Source organism: Penicillium maclennaniae (assembly GCF_028827695.1).
Source record: "Penicillium maclennaniae strain IBT 15551 chromosome Unknown utg000001l:1.0-3280838.0:1.0-3283122.0, whole genome shotgun sequence".
Classification (NCBI taxonomy): Eukaryota; Fungi; Ascomycota; class Eurotiomycetes; order Eurotiales; family Aspergillaceae; genus Penicillium; species Penicillium maclennaniae.
This window is the reverse complement of record NW_026623213.1, coordinates 1722898-1745254: the sequence shown is the minus strand read 5'-3', so window position 1 is coordinate 1745254 and position 22357 is coordinate 1722898. Positions and strand designations below refer to the sequence as shown.

At 50.8% G+C, this 22357-nt stretch overlaps 8 protein-coding genes across 8 annotated transcripts; 5 read left to right on the top strand and 3 right to left on the bottom strand.

The window, feature by feature from the left end:
• Window positions 1–892: 892 nt before the first annotated feature.
• On the bottom strand, window positions 893–2401 carry hosA (histone deacetylase HOS2; the record flags this gene model as incomplete). The annotated part of the gene is made up of 1 exon (XM_056962341.1): window positions 893–2401. The coding sequence occupies one exon, from the start codon at window positions 2399–2401 to the stop codon at window positions 893–895; it is 1509 nt and encodes a 502-aa protein (XP_056827344.1).
• A 237-nt stretch (window positions 2402–2638) lies between these two features.
• N7477_000677 (uncharacterized protein) lies at window positions 2639–2871 on the top strand (the record flags this gene model as incomplete). The annotated part of the gene is made up of 2 exons (XM_056962340.1): window positions 2639–2723; window positions 2756–2871. 2 exons carry the CDS (start codon window positions 2639–2641, stop codon window positions 2869–2871), a joined length of 201 nt encoding a protein of 66 aa, XP_056827343.1.
• Window positions 2872–3792: 921 nt separating this feature from the next.
• N7477_000676 (uncharacterized protein) lies at window positions 3793–4822 on the top strand (the record flags this gene model as incomplete). The annotated part of the gene is made up of 2 exons (XM_056962339.1): window positions 3793–4265; window positions 4327–4822. The coding sequence occupies 2 exons, from the start codon at window positions 3793–3795 to the stop codon at window positions 4820–4822; spliced, it is 969 nt and encodes a 322-aa protein (XP_056827342.1).
• A 115-nt stretch (window positions 4823–4937) lies between these two features.
• On the bottom strand, window positions 4938–5952 carry N7477_000675 (Short-chain dehydrogenase/reductase SDR; the record flags this gene model as incomplete). The annotated part of the gene is given in 3 exon segments (XM_056962338.1): window positions 4938–5049; window positions 5101–5613; window positions 5630–5952. 3 exon segments carry the CDS (start codon window positions 5950–5952, stop codon window positions 4938–4940), a joined length of 948 nt encoding a protein of 315 aa, XP_056827341.1.
• Window positions 5953–6819: 867 nt separating this feature from the next.
• Window positions 6820–7788, top strand: N7477_000674 (isocitrate lyase/PEP mutase family protein; the record flags this gene model as incomplete). Its single annotated transcript, XM_056962337.1, has 4 exons — window positions 6820–6954; window positions 7007–7244; window positions 7303–7430; window positions 7477–7788. The coding sequence occupies 4 exons, from the start codon at window positions 6820–6822 to the stop codon at window positions 7786–7788; spliced, it is 813 nt and encodes a 270-aa protein (XP_056827340.1).
• A 1793-nt stretch (window positions 7789–9581) lies between these two features.
• On the top strand, window positions 9582–10514 carry aspf4 (allergen Asp F4; the record flags this gene model as incomplete). The annotated part of the gene is made up of 1 exon (XM_056962336.1): window positions 9582–10514. The coding sequence occupies one exon, from the start codon at window positions 9582–9584 to the stop codon at window positions 10512–10514; it is 933 nt and encodes a 310-aa protein (XP_056827339.1).
• Window positions 10515–12281: 1767 nt separating this feature from the next.
• N7477_000672 (DUF3433 domain-containing protein) lies at window positions 12282–16687 on the top strand (the record flags this gene model as incomplete). The annotated part of the gene is made up of 4 exons (XM_056962335.1): window positions 12282–12944; window positions 12973–14650; window positions 14708–15758; window positions 15823–16687. 4 exons carry the CDS (start codon window positions 12282–12284, stop codon window positions 16685–16687), a joined length of 4257 nt encoding a protein of 1418 aa, XP_056827338.1.
• A 792-nt stretch (window positions 16688–17479) lies between these two features.
• N7477_000671 (glutathione S-transferase family protein) lies at window positions 17480–18916 on the bottom strand (the record flags this gene model as incomplete). Its single annotated transcript, XM_056962334.1, has 3 exons — window positions 17480–18482; window positions 18542–18680; window positions 18766–18916. The coding sequence occupies 3 exons, from the start codon at window positions 18914–18916 to the stop codon at window positions 17480–17482; spliced, it is 1293 nt and encodes a 430-aa protein (XP_056827337.1).
• Between the last annotated feature and the right edge of the window lie 3441 nt (window positions 18917–22357).

The window sequence follows — 22357 nt, the reverse complement described above, 5'->3', positions numbered from 1 at the left end:
AGATCGGGAATACTGAAAGTCGAGCTCTATATACATGGTGGTCAGGACGGCATTTGATTTCTTCTATTCATGTAGCTATTTAATTCAAAAAAAATAAGCGTTTCATTATCTACAATAGATTCTCAAAATTCAGCTATACCTCCTCCTTTTCCCGATGTTGTGCCTAGCCGACGATCAGATCGCGCTAGTCCGAGTGAAGTGTGGCTAAGATCCCTGATTCTTAGCTCGGCGAAGTTGTCTACTTCGCTGTTCAAAGGAGGAATCATTACATAGCTCTCTTTTGGGAAATCACTGACATCATGGAGGAAATAGCCCGTGCATTGCGGAAAAAGCCATCCTAGTATCTTTTGGTCGGCATTGTTGTCCCTCGCTCAAATTCTGATTTTACATTTCCATGTTGTCTTCTCAATCCTAGAGCGAGTGTTTCACTCTATTCATTCTCTGTGAGAATGAGATGTGTAACTAGATCTTCAGAGGAGATTTCCAAGTGAGGAGAATCGGAGATTTGTGTCATAGACCAAGGTTCATGTTGAGGTACGGAGGCTTTATGAAGATTTGAAAGATGATCTATGAAACTTTCGGAAAATAGAACATTGACACGTACAATCTCTATGGAGCTTCCGTTGAATTTGTAATGATACAAGCCAAATAGATTAGCGCCCTCGGGGCTTTTTCTCCACAAATTGAGCAGGAAGAGTCTTGGGAGACCCCAATGTATAAGTGATATCGAAAAGTATTATACACAATGCTGTTGAAGGGAGGATATCATGACACACACAAAACACCAACACCCCGTACAAAGAAAGTAGTAAATGCCAGGAAATGCATCCCACCAAGAAAAGAAAACTCCTAGATCCAGAACACCAAACGGAGCAAATTAGTTAACCTTTCGTCATGAATACAGCTCGCCTTTATATCCTGCTCCTCGTTCGAGCTCACGCCTACGATTCGTCCGCGGAATTCCTCCCGCTGAGCCGGGGATGTCATTTGTGCCGCTCATGGCTGAAGCGAAGCCGCTGCCTTCGCGTTCTTCACGCTCTTCTTCCAGCATGGCAGTCTCCTCTTCGATCTCTTTCTCGGTTTCTTCGCGTAGACCCAGAATATCCGGTGGGATGAAGCTCATCTGTACACTGGGGGCGCCCTTGATGTAGCGGAGTTGTTCGTGGACGGCCTCGACGAGACCCTCGAGGTATTGACGGGAGTTCTTGTTCTCAATTTGACGGATCATTGAAAGCGATGGGAAAAGTGTGTAGTCAGGTCCGAAGTGGTTGCGGAACGCGACGTTTTGGGGAATGTTAGGATCGATGATGTTCTCGGCGCCGATGAGGATGGAAGTCTCGTGGGCCCAAGCGCGGGATACGTTGCGAGGTGTGTAGCCTCCGCCTCCAACAACGAGTAGAGGTATGTTAAATTTCTTGGTGAAGGCGACGCAGGCGCCGTGTGCCGTGACGTTGAGGTTGAAGCAGCCAAGTCGGTCACAGCCGAGACTGTCTGCGCCACATTGGAGGACGATCGCGCCCGGTCGATATGTTTCGACGCAGGCGCCGATAACTTCCTCATACAGGCTGATATAGGAGTCATCGTGGATGCCGTCATGAAGCGGTACGTTGATGGAGTGGTGGGCACCCGGATTGAGCGGGTGCGTGGGGCCGGTGTCGTCGAGGGCGCCGGTGCCAGGGAAGAAGTTATCCTTGTCGTATTTGTGGAAAGAGACAGTCAGAACACGGTCGGTGGACCAGAAAGCCTGTTCCACGCCGTCGCCGTGGTGCACATCGATGTCAATGTACATCACGCGCGGGTGGTGCCGTAGAAGTTGTAATATGCCCAGGACGATATCATTGACATAGCAGAACCCGCTGGCCTCGGCCTTCTTCGCGTGGTGCAGACCACCGGACCAGTTGATTGCGATCTCAGCTTGATCGTTACAGAGCTTGCGCGCAGCGTCGACGGTGCCACCCGCGTATAGCGAGCAGTAGTTGTACAGCCCGTCGAAGATGGGACAGTCGTCACCGAAATTGAACCGTATCACGTTGTCATTCTGCTCCGCGCGATCTATGTCACCGGGCACCACCTGCTGCAAAAAGTCCAGGTAGTCGGTTGCATGGAATTCGGCCATCTCTTCGTATGTCGCTGCCCGCGCCAAGTACAGATCCATAGCGTGGTGCATCCCGTAGGCCATGACGAGCTGCTTGGTCAGAGTTAGGCGCCACGGCTTCATCGGGTGTGACTGGCCGAAATGGTGGCCCTCGACGGCGGGGTTGGCGTGCCATGACACGCGATAGCCTGAAGGTCTCGGAACTCGATAGATTTGGCGCTCGTGGGCGACCTTCTGGTCGGTGCTTAGAGTTGGCGGCGGGGCTGCATATTCTTGGACGACGGGAGTGCCGGTCCTGAGGACCATGGCGAAGGAGGAATAGGAGGTAGGCGCACTCTAAGCGAAAGTCGGGAACATCTCAAGAACGAAATGAATTCACGATGGAAACGTCCAGCTGCGAGTTCCACGGTTCTGGACATGCTGACTAAAGCGATCTGCATGGCGGACCCCCAATGTGCTTCCTCTACTTGAGCCCATTTGGTCCATCTTGTATAACTACTTCGAGTACCGTCTGAATGCGCAAACTGTACTTGATTTTTCCATATGATGCTACGGTGGATTAATGACTTCTTATCCCGTGAAGAGACCTCGGCTGGCACTCAGCTGCCTCGTATGCCGTCGCCGAAAGGTACGTTGCGGACGAGAGCAACCACAATGCAGCAATTGCCATCGTCTGGGAGAAACATGCATATATACCTCTGGTATTCTGGATTCAGGGACAGGCCGAGTCTTGCGAGCAGCGGGAGTTGAAGAAAGAAACTGTGGCGAGGCAGTAGTATTAAATCTGCAAGCGCCACGAGACAATTCCCAATCCAATGCACCACCGGAGCAGGAAATCTCACACAAGACTCTTACTCTTCCTCCAAACTACCTCAGTATGCAGCGAAGTTGTCAGTCGCGTTATGTTGGGAAATCGGTCTGGGGATTTGTGAACGGTCAAGTAAGTGCATTGTGTGTACACAATGTTATTGACATAGCAGAATGCTAATGGGCACACCAGGAATACCTTAATGACTCTTTCTTTTTTGAAAGTGACTACCCAGCCGACTTACCGCCACCTTATGTCTCGGTAGCTTCCTTTGCAAACTGTCTGTCTCTTCCCTAACAAGCTTGCATCTAACGCTTTGGTTCAAGCGTTTATCTACGGGGTTTACCCAATATTGCCTCTGATTAACCTTCAAAAGTTCCAATCCGACTGTGATTTATTTTGGAGATGTTTTGGCGGAGATGGCCCGATGGCTCCGCTATCAAGCCTCGTCCAAGATCCTACATTCACCTGTCTTCATTTCGCTGTTCTATTTGCAGGCGCGTCTGTGGCAATGGAGTCAGCGTGAAATGTTCCCGAATTGAAGCATTGTGAGAGAGATAGCATCATAGATCGGCTCGAAAAAGCCTGTCGCGATAGCCTCACCGCATGCAAGTATACTGAACATCCCACACTCAATACACTTGCTGCATCCTTGTTAGTCCATCACTCCACTAAGCATGAGCCGCTGGGAGATGCAACTTTCATTGCGGCATCTGTCTGCCTGGCCCAAAGCATGGGACTCCATCGAGAAGTTGAGCATGAAGTGAAAGATGCGTTTGCTCGCGAATATCGACGCCATATTTGATGGCACATTGTCTGGTTCGACGTTCAGACAAGTCTCTCTACAGGCCTGCCTACATGCTGTGGCAACAACCTTGAAGGGACGCCAATGATTGACCCATTTGTTCTGGAAATAGGGAAATATCTCAAGCTTGAAAAGTGTCCGGCTGGAATTACGAAATCAGCTATTGGTTGGTATGAAACCGCACGACTACAGAACCGCCTCATTCACCAGTTTCAAGATGCCGATCATATCTCGGAGAACACGATTACTGATCTTGTCTCTGCAACTATAGAGCTATGTCGTCTTATCAACAGTCTGATAAACCAGCTCCACGAAGCGGGCAGCCTCGTTGATAAGGCATCTCAAAGTTCGGATCGCGAACCATTCAATAGTATGAAGAACGCAACGCCGCAGTCCAATCCGGATTATTATAATGATCGCATGGAGGACAATGTGGTTGCTTGGTGGAATGACTTGACACTCGTTCTGCTCAGATCCGAAGCGATTATCACATTACAAAAACCCCTTCTCAGTCCTCCCGACCATCAAAATCCATCTTCTCAAGCCTCATGGCACAGGTAAAGTACTCATTGCTTGGTGTCACATTATCTACGTATGCTGATTGCGAGAAATGCGCAGTATGGCGGAATTATGTCTCAAATACCTTCAACTCTTTGCAATTGCCCAGAAAGTTCCTACGTGGGAAGCGCGGGTCTGGTTTGATTCAGCCTATTATTGCCCAGAGCAATGTGCCCTCCTGATACTGATCTACCTCAAAAATCGCTCGCATTCTGAGAACAAGCAAGAGATGGTGACGTGTCTGAATGACTTCTTGACCCATCGCTCTCAAACCCGCCCGCAGTGGACTGGACAAGACACATTATCCATGAAAAACCTTGGTCACCTCTGGGAGCAGCTTGATGCTTTTTCGGACGACCGGAGAAGCACTCAATCTAATGATAATTATAGCACCACGCCTTACGCCAGACCAGGCTACGATGCCATTTCACGCGTTCTTGCAGGGCAGCAGGAAGATAGAGCTGAAGAACTGCCATCACATGTGAAGTCGAAGGGATACTCATCTTTGGAATCTGATGATACTATAGAACGTATCTTCCAGAGATGGTTTCCATAATTGAACAGCGACTTTGTTTGGAAGTCGAGTCATTCAAAGAACCATGAATATCAGTAAGATGAGAGCATTTTACATACAACGCATTTATAAAGAGACAGAAGTGCCCTACAACCCTTCAATTGAACTTTGCCGGCAAAGGAGCCAGCTTCTTCATCTCCGCCATCGTTTCATCCCACAGCTTCTTCTGAGCCTGCAGCCCAGCCTCAGATTGGAGATATCTCGACTTTCTATCACGAATAAATCAGCCAAGACCACCAGACTCATGATTAAACACTTACTCAAGAATATCCTTGTCACCCAGATGCTTCCCATGTGAATCCTCATCGGCAATAAGAGCCGCATTGAGAATCAGCCACCCACCAACCTCAACAGTCCTAGCCCGCATTCTTTTCAAAATACCAACTAGGAACCGAAGAGGCTGCGGCAGATCACTCTCCAGGTTTGTGCCGATCATCCCGGGACAAACCAAATTCAGAATAATTTTCCCGGCATCCAGTCTCGGCGCAAGAGAATAGACGAACATCGCACAGAGAAGCTTGCTATCTCCGTACCTAGTGAATTTGGCGAATGTCTCCGCGGAGTCCATGTACTCGAGGACCGATCCAGTAGGTACTTTCTTAGAGAGACTCTCTCCTGCATCGTTCCTCCGGCTTCCTACCCAGGTAACCCGTGTCGGAGAGCCCGATTTTTCAGCACTAGATTCTAGGTAGGTGAGGAGTTCGACTAGGAGAACGTTGGAGAGGTAGTTCACCTGCACAGTTGCCTCGTGTCCAGATGGACTGCGCTCGAAACTGAAACGGTTGATACCTGCATTCGATGTCCACGGTAGGGACTTCCTGCTTCAAAGTCTTGGTGAACGCTTGGATACTATCGAAACGCTCAGCGTCGAGTTGAAGAACTTTGATAGTTGGACTGTTCGCTTTGATAGACGGGACTTCGCGGAGTTCTCTGGCGCATGTTACGCCCTTGGAAACATTGCGCATGGCAAGAATCACAGTGGAGCATTTGAGTTGGAGGAGTTGGCGTGCTGTTTCGAGACCGAGGTCTCCGCTGGCACCGGTGATGACGGCGTTTTTGCCGCTCAGGTCGATGTCTGAGGGCAGGGGGGTGATCTTAGGCTGTCCAAACATTGTTCTAGGGTTTTAGCGAATAGGTCGAGATAGAACGAGCAATTAAGCAGACTATGTCAATTGAAGGTATAAATCTGTCTGAGTGCAGATTTGAAGTCTGGAAAAATGGTGATATTCTACTTTATACAAGAGCTGCATATATTGACGGGCTCAAGTTGCCCATCCTCAATTAATAATTCGGCCTTAGATTGTAGTAGTCTGAGGCGATGTCATGGTGAGGCGTAGAGATATACACATCAGCGTTCGGCCGAACGATTGTGGGTCCAGCATATCCAATCAGAGACCATCATGTAAAAGCTCGATGAGAACCCTCGAACGCCTGCATCAATATCCCTGTACACAAGGCTTGGCATAGCCGGCATTTGAGTATAACGAATCTTATGGATCTGCGGCTCGTGATGAGAAAAGGTTGCATTACTCTTTAAGTTCTGGGTCAACTACTCCGCCTTTGCCTGTGGAACATGCCCGAGGTTTATATTTGCAATTCGCGCAAATCCTCGCGGTCATACAATGCACATATGCTCGGCACATTACAGTCCGACGCTGAGGCATGCTCAAGGATAGCAGATTAAACACCGAACAATGTATTCGTATTCTCCAGACTACCCACGACCAAGATTCACGGAGACTGCTGACAGCGAGAAAAGACCGAGAAAATGGCGGTGACATAAGGCTCCCGGTATCGGCTTCGGCTCGGCAAGGTGGGGATTGCGCGCATCATCACCGACCTGCGATCGGGCGATATGAATGGGAGCCGAGCCATTTCTCAACTTATAGTCTTCCACTTCGCCCTTTGATACTGCTCCTCAGCCTCAAAGTTTTTCGCCGGATTTTAATAAGTGTCTGTGATCGTTAGCGATAAACGTCATGCCTCTCGCCTCAGCTGCAACCACTTTGCGCCAGACCCTCAAGGATCCGAATGGCTTTGTGATCGCCCCAGGTGTGTATGATGGCCTCTCAGCCCGTCTGGCCCTCGCGGCAGGATTCGATGCGCTGTACATGGTAAGTATTCTTCAGCATAGGATCACACAGATGAGACTGATGACCGCCCCAGACCGGCGCAGGCACCGCCGCCTCAGTGCACGGCCAAGCCGACCTAGGAATCTGCACATTAAACGACATGCGCACCAACGCCGAAATGATTGCGAATCTATCCCCGTCGACCCCTCTCATTTGTGACGCCGACACAGGCTACGGCGGGCCCATCATGGTCTCCCGCACCACAGAACAATACGCCCGCTCTGGCGTCGCCGCCTTCCACATCGAAGACCAAGTTCAAACCAAGCGCTGCGGTCACCTGGCTGGCAAAATCCTGAGTCGACACCCCAACATACGAGACCCGAATCCGAGCCGCGGTGCAAGCACGTAATCGACTCGGCAGCGACATTGTCGTGATCGCGCGCACGGATTCCCTGCAAGGACACGGGTACGAGGAAGCGCTTACTCGACTTCGAGCTGCACGCGACGCGGGCGCGGATGTGGGATTCCTGAGAAGGGATTTCGTCGCGTGAGATGGCGAAACAGGCTGTGAAGGACCTCGCGCCGTGGCCCTTGCTTCTGAATATGGTTGAGCATGGGTCTACACCGAGTATCACGGCGCAGGAGGCGCGGGAAATTGGGTTTAAGATTATTATCTTTCCGTTTGCGACTATCGGGCCAGCTCTTACGGCTATGGCGGAGGGGTTGGAGAAGTTGAAGAAGCTTGGATTGCCTGGATTAGATGAGAGTCTAACACCGCAGGCTTTGTTCAGGGCGTGTGGATTGGATGAGAGTGTGAAGTTGGATGCCGAGGCTGGGGGTGTTTCATTCGAAGGAGGTGTTGATCTGCGGAAGTAAGTCCTGACTTAAGGTGGGGATGGACCGATCCAGGTTGCTTCATGTTTGTCTAAGTTGGCATCGTATCGTGTTATCTTTTCGAGGATGGACGGGGGGCTGTGAAAGTGATGTAAATAGTAACATACTCCATACAAGCTGGTCGTGGCGGTCGGCTGTCGTTAAGGATAATCAGCAAAACAAATCAGAAGGCTGGACTCGACCTTGGGGGCGTTCGGTAGGGTGGATAAATATATCGCGTTTCAGAATGGCTCTGGAGCGGTATTGAAGCCCGTGTAGATCCTCGGTACCAAGGCACGGATCCCATGCTAAGGATGCTCTGGCCCCTTTACGCTACATTACACGGCAGCCTATCGCTGGTAGAATTCGAATGTAAAATCAGAATCAACAATGGTGACGTGTAATATATCCCAGTTGAAGACTGAAGAAGAGTGGAGTCTCAATGGAGAAGATGAAACCGATCGTATTGAAGGAGCATAAGTACCTACAGTACATCCAGGGTGATCTGACATCAATGTGCCTGTCAATAGGAGAAGTGAGCTAAGAAACCGTTAGAATTCTCGAGGTCTCGAACCAAAAGGATCCAGAATAGGCAGCTGTCGCGTGGAAGTGTATTCTACGCCACGGTGACTACAGTATGGAGCCCCGTACAAGTTGTGATCCGCGGCAATCCGCTGCTTTTGTCCCAAGTCCAGTAGTGAAGGAGACAACCAGTCCCGGTGGATCCGGAAATTTCAAAGCGGCCGAGCCTGGTACCTTACCGCGGCCGCACCTTCTAGGGGCTCCATCAGCGGTCAGGGATGGGTCACCGACGAACATCGTAGCCGTTGGGTGGCGATCGTCCATGGCCTGATACCCTTTGCACCAGATGATGTGGTTGTCCGCGAGTTACTGGTGTCGGTGAGTCGTGAGCACGTTCAAATGGTCGGGCGCTTAAGTGTCGATGCGTGGTTAGGAGGATATAGGTCGAGTCATAAACACGGCGTGTCGAGTCCCAGGAAACCGAAACCCTCGCCAAAAGGGATCTCCCAAGACACGTAAGACGGGCTCACTGATGCATGGGGTCCGATTGGCCTGCGTGGGGAAGCGCGAGATTGCCGTGGCTTGTCCCTGTTTTGGCGTGTACTGTAATCGGTGAGAGCACAGGGCTTTGCGGGATACGAGGCATCGGAATGTGCCAGCAACTATTCTTGCCCGCACATTCCGATGAACACGTGTTTGGCAGTTAAAATCAATATTTCTACAGGGATAGTCATTCAGGTGAACCTAGGTGTGTAGACGGGGGGAGATGGTAGGAGACGGGTACCTGAACCAAGCCAGAGATTTGGGTCAACCAAGTACCTTATTGAATTCGGTACCTGAGGATGGGTATATAATACAGCAAAAGGGTCTCGGCCCAGGGCTCAGGGTCAGGTATCTCACCAATGAGACCGTACAGTGGCGTACTCGGAGTCAGGAACGCCCTAGCAACGAATAGGAGCCAGGTAACCCCTGATCCAGATTTCCCTAAAGTGGAGACGACCGGGGCGTTCACAGTACTGCCCTTTTTCTCTCCCCCCCTCAAGGGCCCATTTTCATATTAAGGGATTCCACTCTCCTTCTTCATCCCACACACTCTTTTGCAAATTCTCTTTTTCGAGCGTTGTTCTCGCTCAGTCACTCATTCAAGTCATTCTTTTGCAGAAAAAAAATTGCTCTTCAAGAACTCGTTCCTGCTGGCTTCGGCCCTGACGGCGAGCACCGCCGTCGCTCGTTTTCACGGTCATGAGCGCCGTCACGCTCACCCCAAGGCCGAGATGGAGGAGCCTCAGCTTCCTACTGTGACCGATGCCCCCACGCTGGAGGATCGTGCCGTCGGCGATGTTGTGGTTGCCACTATTAATGGCGTCTTGGAGAGCTGGGTCAATGAGTGGTCTGGTGAGGTTGCTTCTGAGTCCTCCTCGTCTTCGACCACTTTTGTTGTCATCCCGACCACCACTGCGGCTCCCACCGTCGAGGCCACCGCCACCCCGGCCAACGTCGAGTCGTCCGTCAGCGCGACTCCCGTTGCCTCCAGCTCCAGCTCGGGCAGCTCCTCCTGGACCACCTACCCCCAGGATCTCTCGTTCTCTCGTGACGGTTTCGGTGGCACCAACTACAAGGTCGAGGTCCTCGGTATCGAGTGGACTGGTAACACCGGTATCCCTTGGGGCAGCAACATCATCGAGGTTGACGAGGCCGATGCTCACAAGTACCAGTTCGTCGCCCGTTTCGAGGGTAGCGAGCACAACGACTGGACCGTCATCTTCTGGAACAAGAAGGGCCCCAACGGATTGATGGACGGCTTCTTCAACCCCAACAAGGCTCTTTCCATGACTCTGTCTCCCGGCGAGATCAAGTACGTTGCTTTCGATGAGGAGTCCACCGGTGGCTGGGCCGCTTATGAGGGTGAGGACACTCCGCTCAGCGAGTACGGCAGCTACGCCGCCACCTGGGGTGAGTTCACCATGCGTGCCGCTCCCAACTTCGCTTCTTGGGACGTCTCCTGCATCCAGGCCCAGAACGCCGGCAAGACCATCCAGGGAATGAAGATCTGCACCCACGACGGTCAGGGCTGCTCGTCCATGGGCAACGGCGCCAGCAGCGTCAACAACGCCTACACCTCCGCCGAGACCGATATCAACGGCATTGGTGGTAACGTCCAGGTCGATGCCCTCCGTCTCGTCGTCAACCTTGACTACGCCGAGTAAATATTTGATTCTACTCGACAGTCAGCGTAACCCTTTCCAACTCCTTCTTGCGCAAATGATTCCAAACTCGAGATGGCTTGATCATATTTATCGAGATTCACATTCCATCTTGAAACCGCGCCTTCATGGACTTTCTTCCATGTTTTTTTTTCCCAGGGAGGCATACATATCTTTTGGACATGATCCTGCCCTTATTATACTTTGTACATATACCTCTTGAGTCTTTAGCACATTGATTTCCTTGTTTCAAGCTCAGAATTCTGACTTGCGATTGACTGGTAATAGTCACTGGGCTCTGTAACAAGTACTTCTATCTTTAGTGTAGTCACCCTAGTATGGCACCCAGGTTTGAACATAGAATGCTGTTAGTGGTTCCAATGATGAGGTTCATGACAATTCCTTTATCATTTCAAGCATCCAGAAAGACATGAGCGGCCCGAAAAAAGGTTCTTTCTTGTGAGCAGCGGTCATCTCTTGCACATGTGAACCCAGACGGCTCTTTGTAACATCTGACCAACAACGAGGCAAAAGACATGTCAATTCCGCAGGACACGGGGGCCTTTGAGGCTCCACCATGATTCTGAGGAAGATGTTCAGTCAAAGTGACTGAGAAGACCTGATTCCATTATGATCAGGCAAGCCGTTTTTAGCCTGGATGTCTGGTGGGACATTGATTAGGAAACCTGAACCATTATCATTGTCTGCGATCAAATCTTCTTAGAGAGGTCAATGCTTCTCTAGAATGCCGAGATGCATGCGAATGGTAAGTGTGTCCGGCAATTCGCATTTTACATCTCAGTACATAGTCCTCATGTGACGGGCGATGTATTGGAAGCGGAGAATGGACCGAGGTTTCTCTGTCAATTAGGCTCTTGAACCGGATCTAGCTGGAAGAATATTAAAATTAGAGTGCAGAGAGACTGATAGAATAATGAAGAGGGGGTTTGAGAGGAATTTGTGAATAAGAATCAAGTGTGAAGCGGAAGTTGAGTACTCTTATAAGTGCAGCGGGGTCGTCTAGACCTCTCCTGTAGGAAGAAGGCAGACTTACATCAGTCGCGGCAAATGATTGACCTCGCCAAGATGCAGGGATCAAGATCCAACAGCGGGTATACGAAACACCGGCCGTTTGATTAGCTGCACGGTTGTGAAGAGTTCTGTCAACGCTACAGGATATCACGGCGTAAACCCGCCGATCCCCAGTCGGGCGCTAATTTACAAGCCCTGAGAGGCCAAGTATCCGCCACCAACATGACTCGTTGCTGCACTTGTTCCATTTCAAGTAGGCTCCAGACAACTTGCTATTTCTGAAGTACTATCGCTTGGAGACTTTGGTCCGCTTGAGGCTCGGCGTCGGGTATTTCCGCGACACGGGCCTTAGGTGCAGAGTCGATCGATGGAGCCGTTGAGCGGTGGACTAATAACAACTCTTTTGATCCTGGCTTTTGGGGGCCAAATTGCAACTCAGGCCTTTTAGTCCGCTAACTATCTAGCGCTTGCATTCAATTGCGAGGGATGTGCGTTGAGCTAGTCGCTTTTCTGGGGTCCTCCCTGCATGTCCTTTCCCACTTTGAAGGCCGGTGGTATTAGGACCGGTCCGCTGGCATGCCGTCCCTGAATCTCATGTGAGGCTGAGACAGCACCCCTCACGCAAAAATTATAAGCCTGGCGAGTTTTACCTTTATTTTGAGTCTTATAATTTTTCCTTACTATTTCTATAATACTGCGGGCTTCAGGACGCTGCTCGCACCTGACGCTTGTTTGAGTATGTCCTCGAGGCAGTATAATAATTCCGAAACTCGCACTGTCCTTGGAAACAAGCCATATTTTAAGAGTTCTATTCGACCCAGTCGCTCAGTTTCACCAAATGATAGCGATCGACTTCAGAACTCCAACCGCAACTGCGTTAATCGTCATGCCCACCAACCTAAGGGCGCAGAAAGCAATGAATCGTGCAAAGTACCAGGGGAGTGGATCCCCTATACACTTCGCCATTCCTTTCTGGCTATGTTGAGTTTTATTAGCGCCTCTCTCTGTTTGATCACCTTTATACTGTGGTGGAGATCCTCGACGAACTATGGCCTTGGACCCGATGATGGCTCCTCAGCACTGCTTTTCGGCTGGAGATACACCCCAACCATGATCAGTGTGATATATGTCCAACTTACCGCTATGCTATTTGACGATGTAGAGCGCACAGAGCCTTTTGCTCGACTAGCCCGACCAGATGGAGCCGATGCGTCGTCGTCTGTTCTTCACTCACCCGGTCCTTGGTGGGTATCTCTACATGATGGCTTTGCCAAGAAGAAGCACGGGAGTCGCAGTTGGACCTTGATCTGCGCAGCGTTGGTCAATATTCTGGGATTCCTAGCTATCTCAACTCTATCATCGGCCTATCTGTATTCAGAAGATGTCATCGTCCCACAGTCGGTCGACTTTTTTTCGCCTCTCACCCCAGACAGGCTCTTCTCTGCCTATCGAAGCGGACCGTACCACACACTTTCGGACTATCGCCAACCTTTTGCAAAACGTTTCTACTTCGCCATGGATTACGGATGAATACACAATCCTACCGATCTGGCCGACCGGTCTGGAAGAAGAGCCTATCAACACCTTACCTACGGACTCATCACAAAAGTGGCAAGGCGAGACAACCATGTTCAAGACCGAGTTGACTTGCACTCAAATGAAGGTGGAAGCCGAACGTACTGGGCAGTTCGTGATTCAAAAGGGCTATGGGGCATCGGACGCAGTTTCCATTATCTGGTCATCACCTAATGGCTGCGAATATGGGCTAGTGGCTAGCATGGACCTATTTACCGAGGGAGGAGGCAGTTGGTCCAACGCATCGACCTTCTTCGAAGGAGAAGACGTCCTATTCACTTCAGAGCACTTTTCGCTTTCCAATTCTACAGCAGAATGTGATGGCCACGAAATCATTGTCGTCACCGAGCCTTGGACCAACACTAGTGGTAGCTACGTGGCCCAGCTGTGTGAGACCAGATACTACATGGCTAATATCACCGTTTCGATTGAGCTGGATGGAGATGAGCCAGAGATCTCTTTCGACGAGAGGGCTTTCAACCAAAACAAACTCATCATCCCGGATACCCTGGTCAACACAACCCATTTCCAAGATCTCGTACTTAATGCCGACTGGACTACTTATATGATATCCATACTTTGGGACACCGCTGTCATGGGCGGTGCCGCTGTTTTACTTGGGGCTCTATATGACTACAACACTACCAAGCTAGTCAACGACCCAAACTTGGTTTCCTCCGCTGCGAAGGCAAAGCAACGGTATTTTGGTGAAACTTTACAGGCATCCTTGAGACAGCAAGATGCTTCTCAAAAGATGTCTATGCAAGGTACTGTCCGTGCTGTTCAGGCCCGGGTAGTGGTCGAGACTGGTGCCGCAATCGCCCTTGGAGTTCTTTTTGCCGTTTCTTTTATCCTCGTGGTTGTCGTCTGGTGGCGCTCGAGGCTGCGATACAGACCGCTAAACTTGAAGAAGGATCCCGCGACAAGTACTGGCGTGGCCTGCTTGATAAGTCAGAGCCCAAGGACAAGATATGAATTCCGGTATTTGAGGCAACCTTCAACAAATGATATGCAAAGCAAGCTGAAAGGTGAGATATTCTACACGGATTCCCAGGGCATCTCTCGTGTCAACCATAACAACCTCGCCAACCATGATTCAACCCAATCTGAGAACGGAACCCCCAAGCTCCTCCGCTTGCCAGCTCTAATTGGTCTGGTCATTTCCCTCATTGCCGTTGTCGTTGGCCTTGCGGTCCTCTATCATTATGCCGAAGGCTCCGACTTGTATGCCAAAGCGTTTGTATACCAATTCGACCTAAATTTTATGAGAAGCAGTATGTCCAGCATTGCACCATTCTCCATGATCCCTACTGTTGTAGCCGTGGGACTTGGCCTTTGGTGGAGTGCCATCGACGACAACTTCCGTCGACTGCAGCCATATCTGGGCATGACTAGACATAGTCTGCCAATCCGGTCAGGCGTTGACTTGTCTTACCAGTCCTCGTACTGGTTTTGGGCGGCTGGAAAAGCCGCCTTTCACAGACATTGGCTTCTTTTCATTGTTACTCTAGGGTCTACTATTTCCCCCGTGTGTAAGTTGAGACTCGTGGATCAGTAAATCCAAGTTGTATGGTAATAATGCTTCATAGTCACAACCGCAATGTCTGCTGTGTTCGATCGTGGAACCGGCACCATTGCCCAGCCCATCACACTCCAACGTTCATTGGAAATTCGGAGCATTCCACACGTTTTCAGTACACTGCAGTCACTATACCCGCAAAACTCCAATGATTATACGGCAACCATCCTCGCGAACCTTTATGAGGACATATCTTCCTACTGGATGTATACCGCTACAATTCAACTGGCTATGAATGGCTCCGAGCCTGCTTGGAGCAAAGACGGCTGGAGCTTTGTGCCACTCGATCTTGACAGCATCTCTGCCAACACCTCACTATCCAAGCTTGGTGCGAGCCAAGCGGACGACCTAGGCTCATCCTCACAAACTAATGTCACATTCAATACTCCTGCCATTCGAGGCCGTATTGAATGCAGCCATGCCCCATTACAGGCTTTGGCTAACGTTTCCAACTGGCTTACAACGACGGACTTGACCAACCACACTATCTGGAACAAAACCACGATCCCCAGCGGTCTCCAGGGGGGTTATCAGCTGGGCAGCACATATCAAAACAGGCAATACCCTGGAACCATAACGCCGTTAGTGTCTGGTCAGAACTGGACATCGTGTCCTGGGTGCACTTCCGTCTTTGTCAACCCATCCTCGATCGTTTGCTGTGGCAATGGAACCGCCGACGGAGGAAGCGTGGGGGTCGGATACTGGTCCCCAAACGTGAATCTCGATTTGTGGTCTCCGCGCGCTTGGCAGGACAACTTCACAGCTAAATGGTTCTATGGTGATGCCTATACGGGAATCAAGGCAAACCCGTATCAAGGGACTCCAGACATCGGACTGCTTTTCCCCGCTCCCCCTTCCCTCTCCATCTTAAACTGTAAGCCAGTAGTTGAGACCGCTGATGCAAGAGTGACTGTGAATCCTTCCAACGGCAACATTCTCTCATTCAACATCACAAGCACACCGGAGACTGCCCCTGATGCCTTCGCCGACAACTATCTCCCTCACAACAAAACGGAAATCCGCATGCGAGATGGCTACATGTACTACAATGTGACATTGAGGTATGTCAAAGCCCACAAAATCTAAGAGCGATGTTTGCTCATTCTTATTCTCCTAAAATAACAGCTACGGTCGACTCTTCACCAGCACCATGCTGACAGCAGCTGACACAGCGCACATCGGCGGCGCAGGCCATGTAATAGGGTACACCACTGAGGATCTCGACGACAACACATATAATATCCGCGACGAGATGAATGGCCTCAACATGGACTTCATGACCTATTCAATATTCTCAATGGCCGGCAAAGATCCAAAGGCTCTACTCGACGCAGAAACCTTCAAAAATCTCACAGAAAAGACCTTCACAACCTTCTTCCAGCATTTCGTCAGCTCTAATGTTTCCCTGGAGACTGGAGGATGGGCGTATCAAAAGATCAATGCTAGTCTTCCAAGTTCTCTCGGTCCCGGGCTAGAACTCGTCGGCAACTACCTTCCAGGGACAAAGGCCTCCAAGTACCAAGATGTCATGCATCCAATTTCCCATACGAACCGCACAGCCACCGCACACGTCACACAACGCGTAGAACTGCTACAAATGAACGCCGTCGCCGTCTGGCTCAGCATCGGAATCATGGGCTGGCTAATCATCACCACAGCCGTGGTAGCCGTGCTCCAAAAGCGATACTTCGGAAGCCTAGTCCGCAACGTGGAAAGCCTAGGCGATGTGCTCGTCCTGATAGCAGGAAGTGCAAATCTCCTCCAAGTAGTCCGGGAGATCCAATCCGGACGACTAAGACCAGACGACTACAAGCACTTACGGACACGACTGGGGTGGTTCATTGACGAAGATGGAGGATTGCGGTGGGGCATCGAGATGGAAGAGAGTTTTGCAGAAGGGCCGGGCGTGAATTGGGTCTCTGAACCACAGTTCTCGAAGGAGAAGGGGGGAACGCGGACGTGGACGATTCATGAGGTGGAATCTCCGTGATTCGATATTTCAACATTTAAGCAACAATATCAATCAATGTAATCAAAGAGCAGAAGATATGTAGAATACATTCATGTACCAGGAATGGTGAAGTTGTAGTAAAAGAGAGATTACTTTTGGGACTTTGCGAGCACAAAACATGGCAGGTCTTCGATCCGGAGCCATGTTCGAGCCCATATCAGTATAGTACTATACCCTTAAGAACTATCGTGTGAGAATAGTTCGTAGTCACCGAAGCACTTTGGTGTTATGGTTGCCATCGGATGATGGTCGATACCACTACTCCATCCGAAGGCGCCTACGCAAGAGTGACCCGATGAGTGAACGAAATAGGGTGTCGGTTTACTTTAACTGATAATTGCACCGGCCTCATACCGCTTGTCGGGCATCTTATGGAATCGGGTTCTTGGGTAGCTGGATAGGTGGACTCTACTTCACAATTTCCCTTTACGGAGCCAATAGAGGAAATCTGACGGTGTTGGAGATGGAGGGAGGGGAGGAGGTTGGAGTAACATGAAGCTATACGCAACTTGACATCGACTAGGATTCGACACATGGATTTTTGGAATCGGTAGCAACGACAGGTCAAGGTGGATTGTTAAAAGTCTCGCGGTCATCAATCATTTTTTTTAAAGCTTGTTTCTTTCTTCACTTTGATATGAAAATCGATTGCAATTTCGCCTGGTCTATGGATGAGAGAAGGAAAAGTGGAATTTACCTATAGTACATGTTTGGATTCGCTTCAAAAAAAGAAGATACAGCTCGCAGCTTTTCATCATGTGGGTTGCTTCGTTATAAGCCGAGAATATCACCCGCTGACATGTTGCCAAAGTCCGGGATTCCCTCTTCCTCTTCTTTCTCCTCCTCGAACTCCTGTTCTTGACTTGCAACCGAGATCAAGCCTACATGAAACATGTAGCCCACCAGAGCGGCGACACCACCCACAGCCGCCGCGATGGACACATACATGTCCTTCTTGCTGGAGTCAGCAAACATCGAAACAGCACCCTTTTCAACGGATGTCAAGTCCGACTCTGCTGCGGCTTGCTTGAGACGGTTATTCCGGCGGATCTCGCTTAAGAACGGAGTGGAATCCGCCAGCTCAGCGAGGAGGGTACTGCCAACCGCAGCGACAGAGATGCGCCCGGGGGCGCGCCATGGTAGTGGTGAAGCGGGGGCGGACTGCGGCGAGTAAGCATGCGCGACCTCCACGGGGGCATCACCGAAACAGCGTCGTCGCAGACGCTCGGTGTACGCCGAGAGAAGCGGGGCCTTGGTTCGCATGGCGTCCCGCAGCCAAGGGAAAGCGAGCTCGGGTACAAGCGCCAGAGAAAGATAGCCGAGCGCAATGCAGTCCAGACTGGATGGTTCGTCCTCCTCTTTCAGCTTGAGAAGGTAAGCCTTCTGGCCCAGCATGGCCTCGAGTGGTTCGAAGAAATCGGCCGTCAAGGCTTCCAGTCGGAACTGGTTCTGCGAGGAGCCACGGCCGAGTAACCCCGAGACGGTTTCACGAGGTCGCTGGATTAAATTCTTCGGGATTTTACCCGCAGCAACGGCGGCGGAGTGGTCGCGCTGTCGGTGTTCCTCCATCGCCTGCAGGTCCAGCGACGAGAGACCCAGGTGGTCGGTACGGGCTTTGGCGGCGCCATGCAGCTTCGGGGGAAGAATCCATTGGTTCGGCCATTGGAGGAGGCTACCGTAGGCAGGCGAAGTGTTGTTGTAATAGTTCTGGCTGGTGACATATAGCGACAGGTCGATGAGGGACTGGCCGCGAGATTCAACGAACGAGGCAAAGCTATGGCGGGCGCATAAGATTAGCTGAGATCTATTTTGGGTGCTGTGGCTTGCACGTACGCGGTATTATCGGCCCGGTCTGACTCGTCGAGCTGACGATCCAAATCCCACGCGGCGTCCGAGTATTGGCGGAGATAGTCGACGATATTGCGGAAGCGGCTCACCCAGGTCGAGCCATTCTGGAGCGCGGGTAGCTCACCTATTTCGCAGTGAAATCTGATCAGTCAAGCTGGTACTCCTTGAGGTTGAGAGTTCGGCTCATTGAAGGCCTGGCATCACGTTACCGGTAGGGGAGACGGAGGGATCGCTGGTGGCGACTAGCTCCCAGGAGTCCTTGGGAAGGGCGACAGAGCAGTAGGCGATAGCGGCAAGACACTGCGCATCAATTGAGGGCAGGGTAAAGGCTGGCCCCCACACATGCAATTGTAGGACCATGGTGGTTTGCGCGTGGAGAGAGAACGGCGGCCGCGGGCCAATTTTGGGGGCGGACGAATCACGTGTGTTTACACAATCTACACGAGATCTGCAACGCCTCGAGAGGTCGATTCCCGGAATTGTTTAAGTTCACTAGGGTCTCGTTCTCTGCAGGACTATCTTTCCCAAATGTAAAATCGACATTTTGATCGAGGCTCGTTGGTGGAGGATACCTTTTCCGTGATTTGTGTGTCGATCTACTCCAGTTGAGTCAAGGAAGATCCAGCTCTAGGTTTGAGATATATGCCCGGGGATTGACTGCCACATGAGCTTGCTTCCAAGGTACGACAAAAAGAGGAGAGAAGCCTCAAATACTCGGGACCCTTCGACCTTCGATCAGATCACCCGAGCGAGAGTTCGCCCGACTCCTCTTTCCTCGTATTCCACCTGAGACACTGCGACTCATGAATCATGACTTGGGTCGTGTTTCGTATGTCAGACTAGATCGATCAGGCGGATATACCAATCTGGGAATCGCGAAGGCCACCGTGCTGATTCCTGATTCCTGATTCCTGATTCCTGAGTGTGGACTGCCTATTGCCTATTGCTTAAGGCAAGCGATGCTTGATGCGATAAGGCACGTCATGACCGCATACACGTGGCCGCGCCAGAGCCCCGTCAGCTGTGCCTGAAGAGATTCCAAGATTTGTAACCGTCAAAGCGAGGCTCCACCACCCAGGAAAGCAAACCGGTATGCCATGGGGCTGAACGGTGCAAAAGCGGGGGGACTAGTGATCTGATCGTTCCGTACCAGCAATGACGATGACGCCGAGAAGTGGACCAACGGCCAACTCGGAAGCAGGCACGTTGGACCGCGCTAATACCCTTGATTTCACTGCCTTGACTGGGTTCAACTGACTTGTCCCAGGCGGCCACAGCTTTCAGAGAAATCTAATTCCGGATCCCGGTCCCTCCAATCGCGCTATCCACACCCAGGCAGCGCCCGTTAGCCAGGCTAATCGCTCCGAGCGCTCGGACACAGAGACCGTATCTCCTTCCTGATTCTTAGGGAGTGGGGCTCGGATATCTTCAGCTGGTCATGCAGCCGGATGGGAATGGGGATGCGTCATGTTCAGCCCTGGACTGGCGCCAATACCAAAAGAGAATAAAATAAAAAATGAAAACAAAAAAAGTGGAAAACGCCATGCAGCTCTCTATCGTAGTCAGACATTCGATAAGAAAGAGTCACGCCAGATCGACCGAGTCTTCCCGTGTATGATCGTTCCACTGAGACCATCTCCCGGCCCGTGCTACCGGTTTGACATCCTGTCAACCTGTTATTGCCCCTGTACCATCCCTGCGACATTTGAGACAGATGCGTTGTCGACGACGCGGACAGGTGAAACGAGCATGCGGGGCAGGAGGGGTTTCATCCTGATACGACGGTAGACCAGTTGTAGAAAGGTGTGGGATGTTTACGCATGGGTGATTATGCACGACATGAAGAAGTGGATAAGATAGATTGCGTTCTTGCTGGGGTATATTAAGTCTATGATACAAGCCGTGAATGCGGGTTCGGCCGAGATGCATGCTGAAAACAAAAGAAATAAAAAAGCAAGTCAAGAAAAATAGAAAAACAATTAAAAAAGAAAACGATAGAAAGATTAGGAAAGAGATTGGAAGTCGGGAGCCAGTCACATCGACATGCAAAACTATGATGGATAAAAGTCGGAAAAGTGAGAGAAAAGAAGAAAAAGACAACAATGCGGTTTCAGGTGTAAAACCAGGTGGAAACCTTGGAAATGAGACCCCAGTGATCGCGGCTTGAGTGACCGGGGCCTGCAGGACGTTGCAGACGGCGGATGCGCGATTGGCGTAGATGCGGCCTTTCTCCGCACGTGCGTATCGGTGAGATCACATAGATTGGACCCCGCACCAAGAGTCGAAAGTTGAAACGCGGAACCCGCGAAAAGTATGATGGTATCAATGATGGGGTGGCTATTAATGCAAAGAGTCGAGAGGGGGGAAGCCATCGTAGCGCCGGCGCGGGGCCCCCCCCACTCATGATCAAGGAAATAGATGCAAATGTGTTTCCCGAGTAAAGCTCCGGTTGCGCGCGGCACTGATGGAAGCCGCGGAACACAGCTCGGGAGCCAGCGGGATTCTGTGCCTTGATTGTCGCGAGCGAGAGACAAGAGGGTTCGAAAAAAAAAAACGACGGGGCGTGTATTAGGACGGCAGTGTAGGCCGAATGGAGGGAGTAGCGTCAGAGAGCCGAAACCAGGTCGAATGCGAGGTCATTTCATATCCATGCCGAGGAGGAGCCTCCCAGGTCGTGAGCGCAGTCAGTCGACTGCGCCAGAGTCATCACGGGTCATTGGGAAGAGGCGAGTTGTCTATTTCGGCAGAGGAGGGAGAGGGCCCTTGGGAGGAGGTCCTGGGCAAGGAGGGAACTGAGAGGAGCCGACGGAAGGCATGTTTGTCGATGTGGTGGGTTTTGGTTTTGGGAAAGGCTGAGTGTGTTCCAAAGCTTTAAGAGTAGAGTGCAGCAGATGGAAGAGAGCAAGTTCAGTAGCAAAGTCGAGACAGAGTAGACGGGATTCAAGTAATGTGGGAAGAAATAAAGGCAAGCGAGGAGCACGAGCGTTCTTATAGCAGAAATGGATCTCCCCAAGGCCAGCACCATTACAGTAGCACTAATTTACGTTAGTGCAGTGCTAATTACCCCCCATCGAACATCCCTGCCGTGAACAGGAGGCTGAGTCTCCACCTGATCTGACGTAGGAATAATTGCGATTGACTTAGTTCGGGAGGAATGATGCAGCCCCAACCGGGAAATCCAATGGAAAACTAGGACTTTTTTCTAGAAGCTCCCCACTCACAATTCCCGTGGTGGCGTAGTCTGGGTCTCTGAACCGCTAAGTGGGCTTAAGCCTGAAGGGATCCGGCTGAAACGCTGTTATTTGAGACATGGCTAATCTTGCTCAATGAGCCATCCCGCCCTTTTCTTTGTGTCTCTGGTCTCACCAGCAGGGGCCAATTAATCATGAAACCAGGCGAGGTGACAACTGGGAAAAGGGCAATCTCCCGTGGGCCCACTCATGGCTCCATCGGCACGGTTCCTCGATGCGGTGAACGGAGGAACGGAGTCTGACAATTCTTCTCGGTTTTTCCTCTTTATTTTTGATTAGTAAATAATTTCATATTTTCCTTTTTTCGGTTGAGCTGCGCAACCCCCCAAAACCTCCTGTACTTCTAAGGCAAAGATGGACTCAAAAGAAAAGGCCTGAGCGCATAACCCTAGTACTGTACTGACTTAACAAGAAAGGGGGCCAGGATTAACAAGAAACCAGCGAAAAGACCAGGGTCCGATCCACACGTGCTGTATCGTCGATCGACGGTGAAAAAAAAAGAATATACAACTACCATTACTACGGCAGAAAAAAGAATGAAGAAGTTGAA